At 32.8% G+C, this 17,173-nt stretch overlaps 1 protein-coding gene across 1 annotated transcript in view; it reads left to right on the plus strand.

Moving 5' to 3' along the window:
* Positions 1–17,173, plus strand: part of LOC139523377 (ubiquitin carboxyl-terminal hydrolase 10-like) — a 31,812-nt gene continuing 14,639 nt past the window's right edge. Inside the window, exons 1-6 of the mRNA XM_071317346.1 lie at positions 1–110; positions 5,757–5,852; positions 6,265–6,310; positions 6,695–7,960; positions 9,270–9,361; positions 9,757–9,866. Coding sequence (XP_071173447.1) covers positions 93–110; positions 5,757–5,852; positions 6,265–6,310; positions 6,695–7,960; positions 9,270–9,361; positions 9,757–9,866 — 1,628 coding nt within the window. The 5' untranslated portion in view covers positions 1–92. The remainder of the gene's footprint in view (positions 111–5,756; positions 5,853–6,264; positions 6,311–6,694; positions 7,961–9,269; positions 9,362–9,756; positions 9,867–17,173) is intronic.

Consider the following 17,173-nt stretch of genomic DNA (forward strand, 5'->3'; position numbering starts at 1 on the left):
TTGCACTTCCGCATTTCCCACAATATCCGGTAAAGACGATGGCGGCTGTCAAGCACGTTTTCAGTTGATTTGCATTTATAACAGCAATAGTTATGGAATTTCCGTCGAATGTAAATACAGGCAATATGTTTTACAATGTAGATACACAATCCAGAGATTGTCACACACTATGTTTGCCCTTTGCTAAATTGCTGTCTGAAACATCAAACGCATGACTGCAAAAATCTTATGAATCATTTTACCTGCCACGGTTGTCTCTAAAATCAGCATTTAGAGACTGTGGCAACACGTTGACAGACATAGAAGAACATACATAATTAAAACTTAATTATTCACAAACCATGAAAAGGTGTCTAAAATGCAAGAAAAGGGTGTTGTGTAGGAAGACACTACTTTCATTGCCCAAAACAAAAGTTACAAACTTGTAAGGTGTTTTTTTTTTACAGTCATATAAGAAGGAGACGATCTGTTTCCTTAAAATTTGATAATGTTTGCCTTTTGGCCATTCAACTTCCAGATGGTGTACATTGTATATCTTCCTAATATAAATGCATTTTTATTTATTTATATTATAACAGAAAATCAACCTAGTTCATGATGTATGTTGATTAACCGGTCTCACTAATTAGCGACAAGAAGGGACAAGAAAACATTTTTATTAATTTAAATTACTTATTTCAAATAAATATTAAAAGAATTTGCAAGTTAATATTGATAGAAAAAAGTATGTGTGTTTTAATTTAGAACAATGATATCATATATTTTATCAGAGACATATTATAATTGTATTATATGTCTCTTGATTTTATTATTTATGTTATAACTTGTTTTTTAAACTCTCTTTTATGTCCATAAAATACAGAAACAAATTGTGAAATACAAAGAACCGAAATCAAACAAGAATAAAAACAAAACTAAAATCAAACAAGAATAAAAACAAAATTAAAATTTAAATATTTTTCATCATTTTATTTTGTCTATTTAACAATATTTTTCATTATAATAAGAAAGTTATTTAATGTTTTCTCGACAGTTGATTGTCACCTGTGTAATCGGTAGAAATTCATGTTCGCTCAACCTTGACCCGTTTATACATGTGATCCACTACAATACTGATTAAACATGTATATGGTTTTTCAATTTTGTTTTTTTCCCGTTTGTTATATTTGTTTCTGTCCTGTTTATTCTGTATTTCTGTCTGTTATATTTTTACTACTTGTAATAGCATATTTTCTACTCTTACTTTTGAATTTTTTTATCCTTTTAATTTTAAAAAAGACAAATAAATTTGAACTCTTCACTGAAAGGTGAGGATTGATATTTGATTGCTTAACATCCAGTGGCCAATATTTCAAGCAAGGTTTTTAAATGAATAGAACACAGGCAAATGCAAAAAGATTCCATTGCACATCTTTGAGGCCTTGGTCTCTGATGATTTATTATGTTTTATAAAGGGACACTTAACTCATGTTCTTAAAATACAAATATGTTCAGTTTTAATGAAGTTTTAGTCTAATCTAAGTTTTGATGTGATTCACTGAGAATTATGTTTCATTTCTGTTGATCAGAGGCAACACCAAATTAAATTGAGAAAGGAAATGGGGAAAGTGTCCAAGAGACGACAACTCTAGCGTCTCTTAAATTCTTAATAATGACAGAACAGGCTTTTGAGTCTTAACTAAATTATTAAGTTAATTCTCCCACATTGTGAATTATATTTCTTACATCACTATTCTTAAATAACATTATAAAAGGAAATGGTATTCATCTTCAATTGTTGAAATAAAGATGAATTGTTAAAAAAAAAAGCATTGACATCAGTTATAAAGTTATCTTTCATGGAAGACAGTTATGATTTATATTCTCTTTTTAAAACAAAGAAATGTTATTACATAAAATAGTATTTACCTCTTGGAGTTTTTCGATAATACTTCTGTAATTTGGTTTTGAACAACCCCACGGATGCCACATACGCTCATATATACATGTAGATATAGGAAGATGTGGTATGAGTGCCAATGAGGCAACTCCCCATCCAAATAACAATTTATAAAAGTAAACCATTATAGGTCAAGGTACGGCCTTCAACACTAAGCATTGGATCACACCGAACAACAAGCTATAAAGAGTCCCAAAAATTACTAGTGTAAAACCATTCGAACGGGAAAACCAATGGTCTAATCTATACAAAAAAGTCTTTCAATGTATAATGATAGTATGTAACTATAGAGTTGTAAATATGGACATGAAATCTTGGAAGCATTTGTTTTCTTAATTTTTATCTCATAACTGGCTTCTTTTAAAAAAAAAAAACAAGTTTACACAGTCTGTCCAAAAACTTTTTCATCTACTAGTCTAGACCCTCAATAGCAAGAATTGTCCCTATACATGTATGACTATATATATATATAAAATTTTGAAAATTTTCACTTGTCCGAATCAATATTTACTAGTCTGGGGCATCGGACTAGTGGCTAATGGTGCAGACTGTTTACATATAGCAATTTACTTTTTAATCAAAATAAAACAAAGGCAAAGTAAACCATTTGTAAACACAACATTCAATTTTTCTTTTTTCTTTCATCAGCTTGAAATTATAACACCCTAAACCATTAGGTTTATTCAATAACTATCATAAACTAATCAACTAGTGACGACCAAAAGACAATTGTTATTTGGATATGGTTCAGGGGTGTGGAAATGCTATGCCCGACTCGCCCGACTTGTACATTTTAACACCTGGACAATTAATTATTTTTGTCTTGATTGCCCGTGGACAAGTAAAATAATATACAAGACAAAGTTCAAATTCAAAGTTAATTTATGTAAAAGAAAGAAATAATCAGCGAGTAAAAACACATCAATGTTCATGACGATAAATGTTACATAACTCCGGAAATAGATCAATTACCAAAATGAGTAAAAATAAGTATGCAAACCCGAGTCGTGTAATATTGCATTGGCTTTGTCCATTGACCCGGGATCGTCGATTATGTTTTATCCACTATTCACCGGAAGTGTCATTTCTTAAGATTTTGAATCGAGATTCAGATTGATGAATACTTAACCCGAATAATTCAGTCGTTATATTAAGCTGATCTACGAAGGCTACATTACTCGTGTGGGAGAATATCGGACACGGAGAGGGCTTGAATTATTCGAGTTAATGAATACTTTTAAAATAAAACATCGGGCAAGCAAGACAAAAAGAATGACGAGTCTAGTCGAAGCATGAAACGCAAAGGGAGATGGTCAAGGTGTATGATATAAAAAAAAATACGGAAGCGAGAATATCAGACATCGTCCATATCAGATTACCCCTTGGAAAGAAATTCAGATAATAAGTTTTGTTTTTGTCTTAATTATAGATCAAAGGCAACCTTATGTGTTGTCTAAGTGGTAAATAGAAGTGTTCAACTACCAAGAAAAAACCAAGTGTGTCAGTTGATAGAAATAATTAGTTAATCTATTATTTAGTTTCGATTTCTTCACTCACTATCCTCTAAATTTAGCATATGTAGTGTACATACTGGCTACAACTTTTATTAAAAAACAATGCTGCAAACTTGTCCTTTACGTGTCATTTCATTTAGTTGATTTGCCTTTGAGTTTCTGTCCCATTGATGTAATAAACCCATTTCCAACATTCCTAAATTTTTACACATATAAACCAATTGATTTCACTGATTTGTTTGGGATGCAAAACCGTGCTAAGAATCATATATTAGCTAACAATAAAATACTACAATATTTATTTGAACCATCAGGGCAAGTAACTTTTTTTCCGGACAAGTAAAATTTCCAGTTTTACTTGCCCAGGGACAAGTGCTCACAACAAATATTTCCACACCCCTGTGGTTGATTGAATTTGATGATTGGGAATTTGCAGTAAGCCGTTGGTCACGTGCCGAGTGGCACACACTGATTAAAAAGTCGTTTTACTTCAAATTAACAATATCTATTGATACCAAACTTTATATATACTCATATCCTCTTATATCCATGTTCTTTGTGGTCTTAAAACATCATTTTAGTGTCCTTAGTGCAAAAACTTTCCTCTTAATGCACTAAGAAGTCCTTTGCGGTATTTCTACATACCAGTACTGTTATTACTTTAGGGTGAAGGCACATAGATCTAATGTTGTTCCAATCAAGAACAATGAATTGTATTGTTATTTTTTGTTTCAATAATTCCTTCAAAAGGGAAGTTCAAAATGTTTGTTTTTATTTCCATTTTATAGCGTGTGCATTCCCGACACAATTCCTTTCTTCCTCACAAATGTTTAATTTCTTTATAGATTTGTCAATCCATAAAAAAAATTATCAATTTATTTCTGCTTGTTTAAAAAATAAAAAAAAAATGAATATATGTCTTTATATTTTATTAAAAAAAAGTTTTCTTTGGCCAAAATTAAAAATATGTTTGTTTCCCCTCCCCCACCCGGGTCAAAAATAAGCCCCCGGGTCAAAAAATTATTTTCCACAAAAAAATCGAAATTATTTTTTTCCTGAAAATAATTTGTTTCCATTTTTGGAAAATGCTTGAAAGCAGAAGGATTTATAATCTAAATAAATACACTCAAATTGAGCACAAACAACTGATAAGTGGCCTGGACTGGACAAGTCAAACCATTCATGTGACCATGCTATGACAATCACACCCAGTTAAAAAAAAAAAAAAAAAAAAAGAACCTGCCTTCCTGGTCTGTTTACAAAGGGTAGACCCGGGGAGGGGAAACAGACATTCTTTTAAATGTGGCCTTGTCGCTAATTAGTGAGACCCCTGATTAACAGATTAAATCTATGTATTATATTATATTATATAGATAACTAGTTTCATTTTATCTTGTGTGCTAAATTTAGCTGAAATATGTAAATCTTTAAGACAAAATAATGAATGCTCACAAGTCATCACTCATTATCTCCTCCCTTACACAGATGAAAAGGGAGAGGTCTAAAGACCTTCAAATTTAATTATGGTGATTAAGAAGGCAGGTATTTAAAATATGAATCTTTTGTCTGATCTTCCATTGATTACCTTGATTCAGAATTATTTTGTCTGAAAAATAGGAAATTGAGGTTTCCATGAAAGTGATTTAACATCTTGATTTGGAATGGCAAGCCTTGAAATTGGTTTATTTCAGAGTTCTCACATAAGAAAATATTCCACTTTACAATCATGATCATGTGAAAATAGTAAAATATGAGGTTTTGTCTCAATCATTAAGTAGGATTAAACAAATCAAGAATAAATCACAATAAAATTAAGAAAGGAAATGGGAAATATTTCAGAGACAACAACCCCAACAAAAAGCAGATAACAGCCAAAGGCCACCTGTGGGTCTTCAATGCAGAGAGAAAATCCAGCACCCGAATGTTTTTCTATCTTACATGTATGTTTATGTCCCATTTATGGGCATTATGTTTTCTAGTCTGTGGTAGCGTCTGTTCGTTCGACTTTCCCACTTCAGGTTAAAGTTTTGGGTTGAGGTAGTTTTTGATGAAGTTGAAGTCCAATCAACTTGAAACTTAGTATACCATGTTCCTTATGATAAGATCTTTCTAATTTTAATGCCAAATAAGAGTTTTCACCCCATTTTCACGGTCCACTGAACATAACAAATGATAATGCGGATGGGGCATCTGTGTACTAGGGACACATTCTTGTTTTCTATTGGTTCATCTTTTCTCAATCATGTTAATCAGCAATCTCTTTTACACATGTTACATAGATAAATGTCATAAATATTTTACAGGAGATAACATTTGGAGACTTCGATGATCTGAAACAGGGCGATGAAGTCTACCAAATATTGTATGGTCCTCGTCAGGCGGAAGGTGGTAGGGTAGAGGTAAGCAAACATGTTACTTCTGTTTATAAACATGTACATTGTTAAAAAAAATATTTCTTAATCAAAATTATCACAACTACATCGTGTGACAAGTGCAGTGAACGCCCATTATATGGGACCAGTGTTTTCCTTTTTTCACTAAGGTAATCACAATCCAAATTCAGAGCTGTATCAAGCTTAAATGTTGTGTCCATACTTGCCCCAACTGTTCAGGGTTCGACGTCTGCGGTCGTATAAAGCTGTGCCCCTGCGGAGCATCTGTTTATTTTTATCAAATAAAAAAGATGAATATTTTATTATTGGGTAAAAAAACATGCACTTATTAAGTAGTATGATGTAAATTGATCATCTTAGATAAGTGTGGTTATGATAATGAAATTGAATTCTTTGCAATCTTGTGTATTTGTTTCAGTTTCCATGGGATTCCAAAGAGAATTGCAGCTATGGTGCTCCTGAAGGTGAGTGCAAAGAGTTGAAAAAAATAGGTCTTTCAGAGATCTTTGAATGCTGTTAACATCTTATCAACACCAACATATTTGTTTCATTGGATTTTTTCTGTCATGTTTATAAAATACATTTGTATTGAAATATCTTTGGGCATAAAATTATGTTTGAATATAAATGACAAGGTATCAAATTTGGCTTTTTCAACCATTTTGCAGTGAGAATTTCTAGTCCAAGAAGAAAAAGAGCTTTATAGATATAAGAAGATTTGGCAGGAGTGCCAATGAGATAACTATCCACCCAAGTCACAATTTGTTAAAGTATAAAACCATTACAGGTCAAAGTTTATGCATTGTTCAGAGCATTAATATAATTTGTATCTGTTTTTCCCCATTTAGTTACAGATGAAGACAAATTGAATCAGCAACAAGATATGCAAGAAGAAATACATTTTTCTGGTGAAACATACTTTAACCAGCAGGATGCCAGCGGTTTACACAAAAGTTTTTCTTTTGGCAGTGATAGCTATACAGAGTATACACTTGATCAAAGTCAAATGGACATGGACGGAAACAATAGTTCATCATCATCAAAACCTTACGAGCGAAGAAATAAAAAAAGAAGGCCACCAGGCTATTATGAAAAACTTCAAGAGGAAATTGAAAAAGAGAGAATTAGAAAGCTGGAATATAATATGCATGCCGAAAATAAAACTCGAAATGCAGTGAACTTTGAAGAAACTTCATATACTAGTCAAAGTGATAGAGACACTGAACAAACACAATATATACAGAAAAATCACACAGATTATGCTCAAAATTATGCAAGTGCTCCACCAGTTCAGAACAATTTCCAAACAAACATTTCTGAAGGTGTGGAACTAGTGACAGGTGACATTTCTCGTGTAACTTTGTCAAAGGACGATAGTCTTGCACATTCACACATGGTCCACACAACACACGAAAATGTTTCACACCCATCAATGTTTCACACTTCACAGACACCCATATATCCTTCACAAACATCTTGTCCTCCCCCTCAAACATCTGTTTATACACCGCAACCGTGGTTACCAGATTCTTCACAAGACACAAAGACTGCCACTCATAATACTAATCCCACCTCATCAGAACACATAGACTTGTCTTTTACGTCAGTCAATAAGCCAACCAAAAGCAGCATTTCTTCAGGATATAAAGATTCGTCACAGGCATCACAGGAAATTGTAACACAGATTGATTCAGGTGTTAATCAAACGAATATTTCTGAAGATGTTGAAACTGAAAGTGAAAATTTAGTGGACTTTGCCAGTTATCCCCCTTTGCAACCAGCATCGAACAATATTCCAATAGGTGCTCCAGGAAATAGACAAGAAAGTGTTGAAAAAAGTTCCGAAATTTCAAATGTTGAGGAAAATTCTCCGGCAAAACAAGAGAATTCCTCAGGAGAACAGTCAGCCTCAGTTTGGGGAGCAAAACCCAAATCCTGGGCGAACTTATTTAAAGGAGATTCCCCTTCAACAGCAGCATCTGTGATATACAATGAAAACTATGTAGATGTTAATTATCCATCACTTGACCAGGAAAAGGATCCTAAAGAAAAACAAATAGTAAACATGTCTCCCGTTCCTGCCATTCATGATTCAGCAGCAGACATACTTGGAGGTAATAATACTATTTTTTTTTAAATGAGGTTTAAAAGAAATTTATACAAATTATTTATACATGTATTTACTATTTTATTTTTTGTTTACAGCTGATTCTTTTGAAATAGATTTTCTAGTGCCTTATCTTGATTCTTTATATGTTTTTATGGAATATCCCTTCATTATTATATAACTACTGCTAACAATCTAAATTATGAATACCAGCAATCCGTATGTACAAATGTAATGCAATGATTAATAACATTATTATGATTATACTGCGCTCTGAGGAAGGTTATTTATAACATGTATCTTATATATAATAAGGAATTAAAAAGAAAAAAATCAAGGAAATAGAATATGAATTAGAATTTAAATTAAATCAAGTTTCCTGATTTGCTAGAAGGAGGATTTATAAAATATTTGGGAAAAAAAATTATGATAATTTTTTGAGGGGGAATTGAAATAAGAATGACAACATGTAATCATGATCTTAAATCAGCACAAGAAGTGTGTCAGGTCATCAATAGACCATCCTTTAATTTATCGCTTAAACGATTTAATGTGATTATGTGTGGTAGCAAATAATTGATGTTTTGTGTGAAAGAGAGACAAGATACCAGCATTTTGACAAGAGGGACATTTAAACTCATAATACATGTACATGTAAGTCGAAATTAACAGAAAATGCCATGGTAAAAAAAGATGAAGACCAACAGGCAAACAAAAGTACACAAAACACAACATAGTAGACTAAGCTACAGAAACCCAAACAAAAACTGGTCACATGATCAGATACATTCATATGAATTTTGTGTGGTCATGGTGTTAGGGTATAAAAAGTTGTCCAAACATTAACAAAAAATAATTGAGACAAACCTTTGATTTGTTATGGAACAAGTAGTTATGATATAAGTGTGAAATTATGATGATTACTTGTATTATTCCACAAACAGGAATTGTTTAATTCATTTATTGAGAGTGATAATTCACATGTTACAGATCTAGATGCAGCCTTGTCATATAAGCACATAAATTTGGCAGGTCATCAGAACACATTTGGTGTAATTGAAATTAATCATAAAAATATGTAAATACAATTGAATTGATTTATCTTACAAAAGTGATATGGAATATATAGTGAATGTTTGCACACGTACAAAACTTATATGAATGGTGATATAAAGTGATAAATTATAAAAGATACTGATAGTTTTAAAATTCATCCATGTTTTCTCATTTTCATCATGTAAATTCAGTACAGAGAAACGTCTAAATTTAAAAGAGAAAGTAAATGATGTTCTTATTAAACTTCTTTTATTTTGTAGATTTCTTCTGCCAGAATAAAATAATGCATACTCAAGTTGGTCTACAGCCACGAGGATTGATGAATAGAGGCAATTGGTGCTATATTAATGCTGTATCCTTTTAAATTTGACCATTATAATAATTATGTACATGCATATATGGTCAGGTGTATACTAAAAGGTGATTGACTGTCAGATTCATTCCCAGCAAATAGAAGCAAACACTTACCCGGTATATGATTTATTACATACAAAAATATTTACCAGATGCAACTGAGCTTTACAATACCATGATAATGTAAATTTTGTCTTGACCTATAAATTAATCTTTTGATATGAAATTTGATTTACCCTTATCCTATTACTTTCTACAGTAATAACATTTTTTGGCAAATATTCTGATATGCCTGTATGCTATTTCAAATATTTTGAGAGAATACTGATATAAAATTATATGTCAATCTGAACATCTCCCATTGGTTTTTACGATTTCCTTAATTGCTTACAGACTTTGCAAGCCTTAATATCTTGCCCACCATTCTACAATTTGATGAAGAAAATCCCTACCTTCCCACCAATTAGGAGAGGACCTACTTCCACCCCTATCCTGGATAGCATGTAAGTATATATTGTTATGACCAGAAAAACAAGAAAGAACAGCAAAAAATGTCTTGAGTTTTTATGAAACTGCAGTTAATAGTTAGATCAGTTGATACAGTCTAAACTTTATACAGTTTTTTTTTAAGACATCAATGAATTGTCAAACCCTCATGGAATTTTACAAAAATTGGACTTAAGTTTTATGATTTTAAGAGCAAGATTTAAAAAGAAAATTCCTCATTTTTCAATATTTCAAGAAAATGTAAAAACTATTATGATTATGATGATTATGTTTGTTTTAAATAGTAAATAAACATCACTACGATTATTTCAAATTGTCTCTTGATGACCACGGGATTGACAGGTGCATGTTTTGGTTGATCAAATGCTAATTTGAATATACAACCATTTAACAGACTATCAGTGATATTTTGTATAATAACCAAAGGATATTGAAGCCATAAATAGATATGATAAATGAATCTGTATAGGTGATAAGTGGCAAATGTTTTATTGCAGTTAAAGTAATTGACCTGCAATTTGTCACTGATATAGATTTTATTATTGTCAAAGCCAAGGTCAAAATTGTATATGAGGGAGAAAATAGTGATGCCAGAAATGTCTTTTATAGCTGTTGCTTTGTTTTCAGATAAAAAGATTTTTTTTTATTACATTCCTATGCTCACCCTGTAGAGGAGGGAACATTAAGTTTTACCCTTGTCCATACCTCCCAAAGTTGGTTTCAGATGTCTAACTTGAGTTTGCCTCAACCAAATGTTATAAAACTTATACACAATGCTTATTACCACATAATACAGATCCAAGTTTAAAATTGGGTGGGTCACTTATACGGTTATTGAGTTATGCCCCTTTATAAACATGAAAATTACGGAATTTTGTGTTTCTGTTCTTCATTTTTGTTTGCCTAAACCAAATGTTATGAAACTTATTACCACATAATACTGGACACGTTTGAAATTGGGTGGCATCACTTTTACTGTGCTTGAGTGATGCCCCTTCATAAACATAAAAATTGCTGAATTTTTGGTTTCCTTTCTCTAACTTTAGTTTGCCTGAACCAAATGTTATGAGACTTATACACAATGCTTATTACCACAAACCTCAGATCAAGTACAAACTTTAAACGTTCCACAGTTATTTCTGTTTTTATCTTTATATGATATGCAAGTGAGGGAGGGCATCATCTTTGTCCCATGGAAACATCCCTATTTACTTTCAGTTTACTTTATTATTAACCTTTGAAGTAATACACCTTTGTTTTGTGTGTATCTTTTTAATTGTGGAAGCAATTTAAACAGATTTGGTTAGTTTCATTTGATGCTTACAGTTATTTTAGTATTGAAGTCCTTGTATTTGTAGTATTACATAATTTAATATCAAAATTTGATACCAGTATTAGATAATAAACAATTTTTAATACCATTGGAAAGACTTCAACGGTGTTCAAAATTTAACAGGGTCACAATGAATTTTTGAAAATTTTTCCCAATGTGCTGATAGAAGGATAAAAATAACAAAAAGCTTAAAATGTAAACAGAAAAACCAGATGTGGACAGAAAATGTCACATCACTAGGTAGACAGCTGTGTGTTATTATGATGACCACTTTAGGCTAGAGTTTCAGACAAACAGGTTCACCACTTGTTTGAATGAGGTTTGATACCATTCTGAATAACACATATATATCAAGTCTACACAGGAATGTTCATTTCAATAGCATATGTTGGAAATTTCTTGATCTGCTATGCTAATAATAAATTGTAAAACAAGAAAAACTGGTAATGTTTAGTTGAAACAATGATTGATTGATGGATGGATTAATGTCCTACAGCAAATACTGCATGAGTTACAACCAAACAAGTTCACCACTTGTTTGAACAAGGTTTAATACCATTATGAATAACACAAGTTATGTGGAGACGCCTCTTTTACAAAATATACATGAAATTGTTGCAGTCCCTACACATAACCTTTTGATCCCACTAGACAATAGAACCAGACATAGCAATCCACACTCATTTAGGCAAATACAAACATCCAAAGACAGTTATAAATATTCATTTTATCCACGAACTGTTAAAAATTGGAATCATCTGCCACAACAAATAGTATCATGCAGTACAGTACAGGGATTCAAGAGTATGATCTCAGAATCTGCTCTCATCCCCATATTCTTTCTCTAACTATTCTGTTATCAAATGTATATAGTTTTATCACAATTTATTTTTTCAAATGTAAATACGATATGTTGATTTTTTGATTTTGTTATTTTTGATTTTTGTTGCTTAAGTGTAAATTATAAATTTTATAGTTGACGCCCGGCGAATAATATTCAATAATTGAAGGATTGCTTAAAATCTAAAGAAGAACAAGTGTTAAGATAAAATTGTATCTTTTGGCATGTTGAAGACATTTTCTTGAATCAATTTGTTGTGTGTTATAATGATGACCACTTTAGGCTAGAGTTTCAGACAAACAGTTACACCACTTGTTTGAATGAGGTTTACTACCATTCTGAATAACATACCATATATTACGTTACCCTCCCTCCTAGGAGACATTATTCTGGCTTTGAGAAAACCCATCTTATATCTCACTCCTGCTGCAAGTAATCCGGAGAAGCCTCAGAAGGAACCAAGTGTAAACATAAAAATTAAATTGTATCTTTTGGCTTTTTGAAGACATCTTCTTGAATAGCAAATTTGTGTGTTATAATGATGACCACTTTAGGCTAGAGTTTCAGACAAACAGGTTCACCACTTGTTTGAATGAGGTTTAATACCATTCTGAATAACATACCATATATTTAGTTACCCTTCCTCCAAGGAAACATTATTCTGACTCTGTGAAAACCCATCTTATATCTCACTCCTGCTTCATGTTATGTAGAGACGTTAGAAGGAACAATCGTAAGCATATAATTGTATTTTTTGACCTGTTGAAGACATTTTCTTGAATCAATTTGTTGTGTGTTATAATGATGACCACTTTAGGCTAGAGTTTCAGACAAACAGTTTCACCACTTGTTTGAATGAGGTTTAATACCATTCTGAATAACATACCATATATTTAGTAACCCTCCCTCCAAGGAGACATTATTCTGACTTCGAGAAAACCCATTTTATATCTCACTCCTGCTGCATGTTATGTGGAGACGTTAGAAGGAACAATCGTTAACATAAAATTGTATCTTTTGGCCTGTTGAAGACATTTTCTTGAATCAATTTGTTGTGTGTTATAATGATGACCACTTTAGGCTAGAGTTTCAGACAAACAGGTTCACCACTTGTTTGAATGAGGTTGACTACCATTCTGAATAACATACCATATATTAAGATACCCTCCCTCCAAGGAGACATTATTCTGACTTTGAGAAAACCCATCTTATATCTCACTCCTGCTGCAAGTAATCCGGAGAAGCCTCAGAAGGAACCAAGTGTAAACATAAAAATTAAATTGTATCTTTTGGCTTGTTGAAGACATCTTCTTGAATAGCAAATTTGTGTGTTATAATGATGACCACTTTAGGCTAGAGTTTCAGACAAACAGTTTCACCACTTGTTTGAATGAGGTTTAATACCATTCTGAATAACATACCATATATTTAGTAACCCTCCCTCCAAGGAAACATTATTCTGACTTTGAGAAAACCCATCTTATATCTCACTCCTGCTTCATGTTATGTAGAGACGTTAGAAGGAACAATCGTTAGCATATAATTGTATTTTTTGGCCTGTTGAAGACATTTTCTTGAATCAATTTGTTGTGTGTTATAATGATGACCACTTTAGGCTAGAGTTTCAGACAAACAGTTTCACCACTTGTTTGAATGAGGTTTAATACCATTCTGAATAACATATCATATATTTAGTAACCCTCCCTCCAAGGAGACATTATTCTGACTTTGAGAAAACCCATCTTATATCTCTCTCCTGCTGCATGTTATGTGGACACCTTAGAAGGAACAAGTGTTAACATAAAATGGTATCTCTTGGCCTGTTGAAGACATTTTCTTGAATCAATTTGTTGTGTGTTATAATGATGACCACTTTAGGCTAGAGTTTCAGACAAACAGTTACACCACTTGTTTGAATGAGGTTTACTACCATTCTGAATAACATACCATATATTTAGTTACCCTCCCTCCAAGGAGACATTATTCTGACTCAGAGAAAACCCATCTTTTATCTCACTCCTGCTGCATGTTATGTGGAGACGTTAGAAGGAACAATCGTTAACATAAAATTGTATCTTTTGGCCTGTTGAAGACATTTTCTTGAATCAATTTGTTGTGTGTTATAATGATGACCACTTTAGGCTAGAGTTTCAGACAAACAGGTTCACCACTTGTTTGAATGAGGTTTACTACCATTCTGAATAACATACTATATACTTAGTTACCCTCCCTCCAAGGAGACATTATTCTGACTTTGAGAAAACCCATCTTATATCTCGCTACTGCTGCATGTTATGTGGAGACCTTAGAAGGAACAAGTGTTAACATAAAATTGTATTTTTTGGCCTGTTGAAGACATTTTCTTGAATCAATTTGTTGTGTGTTATAATGATGACCACTTTAGGCTAGAGTTTCAGACAAACAGTTTCACCACTTGTTTGAATGAGGTTTAATACCATTCTGAATAACATACCATATATTTAGTAACCCTCCCTCCAAGGAGACATTATTCTGACTTCGAGAAAACCCATTTTATATCTCACTCCTGCTGCATGTTATGTGGAGACGTTAGAAGGAACAATCGTTAACATAAAATTGTATCTTTTGGCCTGTTGAAGACATTTTCTTGAATCAATTTGTTGTGTGTTATAATGATGACCACTTTAGGCTAGAGTTTCAGACAAACAGGTTCACCACTTGTTTGAATGAGGTTTACTACCATTCTGAATAACATACCATATATTAAGATACCCTCCCTCCAAGGAGACATTATTCTGACTTTGAGAAAACCCATCTTATATCTCACTCCTGCTGCAAGTAATCCGGAGAAGCCTCAGAAGGAACCAAGTGTAAACATAAAAATTAAATTGTATCTTTTGGCTTGTTGAAGACATCTTCTTGAATAGCAAATTTGTGTGTTATAATGATGACCACTTTAGGCTAGAGTTTCAGACAAACAGTTTCACCACTTGTTTGAATGAGGTTTAATACCATTCTGAATAACATACCATATATTTAGTAACCCTCCCTCCAAGGAAACATTATTCTGACTTTGAGAAAACCCATCTTATATCTCACTCCTGCTTCATGTTATGTAGAGATGTTAGAAGGAACAATCGTTAGCATATAATTGTATTTTTTGGCCTGTTGAAGACATTTTCTTGAATCAATTTGTTGTGTGTTATAATGATGACCAATTTAGGCTAGAGTTTCAGACAAACAGTTTCACCACTTGTTTGAATGAGGTTTAATACCATTCTGAATAACATATCATATATTTAGTAACCCTCCCTCCAAGGAGACATTATTCTGACTTTGAGAAAACCCATCTTATATCTCTCTCCTGCTGCATGTTATGTGGACACCTTAGAAGGAACAAGTGTTAACATAAAATGGTATCTCTTGGCCTGTTGAAGACATTTTCTTAAATCAATTTGTTGTGTGTTATAATGATGACCACTTTAGGCTAGAGTTTCAGACAAACAGTTACACCACTTGTTTGAATGAGGTTTACTACCATTCTGAATAACATACCATATATTTAGTTACCCTCCCTCCAAGGAGACATTATTCTGACTCAGAGAAAACCCATCTGTTATCTCACTCCTGCTGCATGTTATGTGGAGACGTTAGAAGGAACAATCGTTAACATAAAATTGTATCTTTTGGCCTGTTGAAGACATTTTCTTGAATCAATTTGTTGTGTGTTATAATGATGACCACTTTAGGCTAGAGTTTCAGACAAACAGGTTCACCACTTGTTTGAATGAGGTTTACTACCATTCTGAATAACATACTATATACTTAGTTACCCTCCCTCCAAGGAGACATTATTCTGACTTTGAGAAAACCCATCTTATATCTCGCTACTGCTGCATGTTATGTGGAGACCTTAGAAGGAACAAGTGTTAACATAAAATTGTATTTTTTGGCCTGTTGAAGACATTTTCTTGAATCAATTTGTTGTGTGTTATAATGATGACCACTTTAGGCTAGAGTTTCAGACAAACAGTTTCACCACTTGTTTGAATGAGGTTTACTACCATTCTGAATAACATACTATATATTTAGTTACCCTCCCTCCAAGGAGACATTATTCTGACTCCGAGAAAACCCATCTTATATATCTCACTCCTGCTGCATGTTATGTGGAGACACCTCAGAAGGAACAAGTGTTAACATATAATTGTATTTTTTGGCCTGTTGAAGACATTTTCTTGAATCAATTTGTTGTGTGTTATAATGATGACCACTTTAGGCTAGAGTTTCAGACAAACAGTTTCACCACTTGTTTGAATGAGGTTTACTATCATTCTGAATAACATACCATATATTTAGTTACCCTCCCTCCAAGGAGACATTATTCTGACTCCGTGAAAACCCATCTTATGTATCTCACTCCTGCTGCATGTTATGTGGAGACACCTCAGAAGGAACAAGTGTTAACATATAATTGTATTTTTCGGCCTGTTGAAGACATTTTCTTGAATCAATTTGTTGTGTGTTATAATGATGACCACTTTAGGCTAGAGTTTCAGACAAACAGGTTCACCACTTGTTTGAATGAGGTTTACTACCATTCTGAATAACATACCATATATTTAGTTACCCTCCCTCGAAGGAGACATTATTCTGACTCCGAGAAAACCCATCTTATATATCTCACTCCTGCTGCATGTTATGTGGAGACACCTCAGAAGGAACAAGTGTTAGCATATAATTGTATCTTTTGGCCTGTTGAAGACATTTTCTTAAATAGCAATGTTATTTGTTATAATGATGACCACTTTAGGCTAGAGTTTCAGACAAACAGGTTCACCACTTGTTTGAATGAGGTATACTACCATTCTGAATAACATACCATATATTTAGTTACCCTCCCTCCAAGGAGACATTATTCTGACTTTGAGAAAACCCATCTTATATCTCACTCCTGCTGCATGTTTTGTGGAGACATTAGAAGGAACAATCGTTAACATAAAATTGTATCTCTTGGCCTGTTGAAGACATTTTCTTGAATCAATTTGTTGTGTGCTATAATGATGACCACTTTAGGCTAGAGTTTCAGACAAACAGTTTCACCACTTGTTTGAATGTGGTTTACTACCATTCTGAATAACATACCATAT

This window comes from Mytilus edulis, chromosome 5 (genome assembly GCF_963676685.1).
Source record: "Mytilus edulis chromosome 5, xbMytEdul2.2, whole genome shotgun sequence".
In the NCBI taxonomy this organism is placed as follows: Eukaryota; Metazoa; Mollusca; class Bivalvia; order Mytilida; family Mytilidae; genus Mytilus; species Mytilus edulis.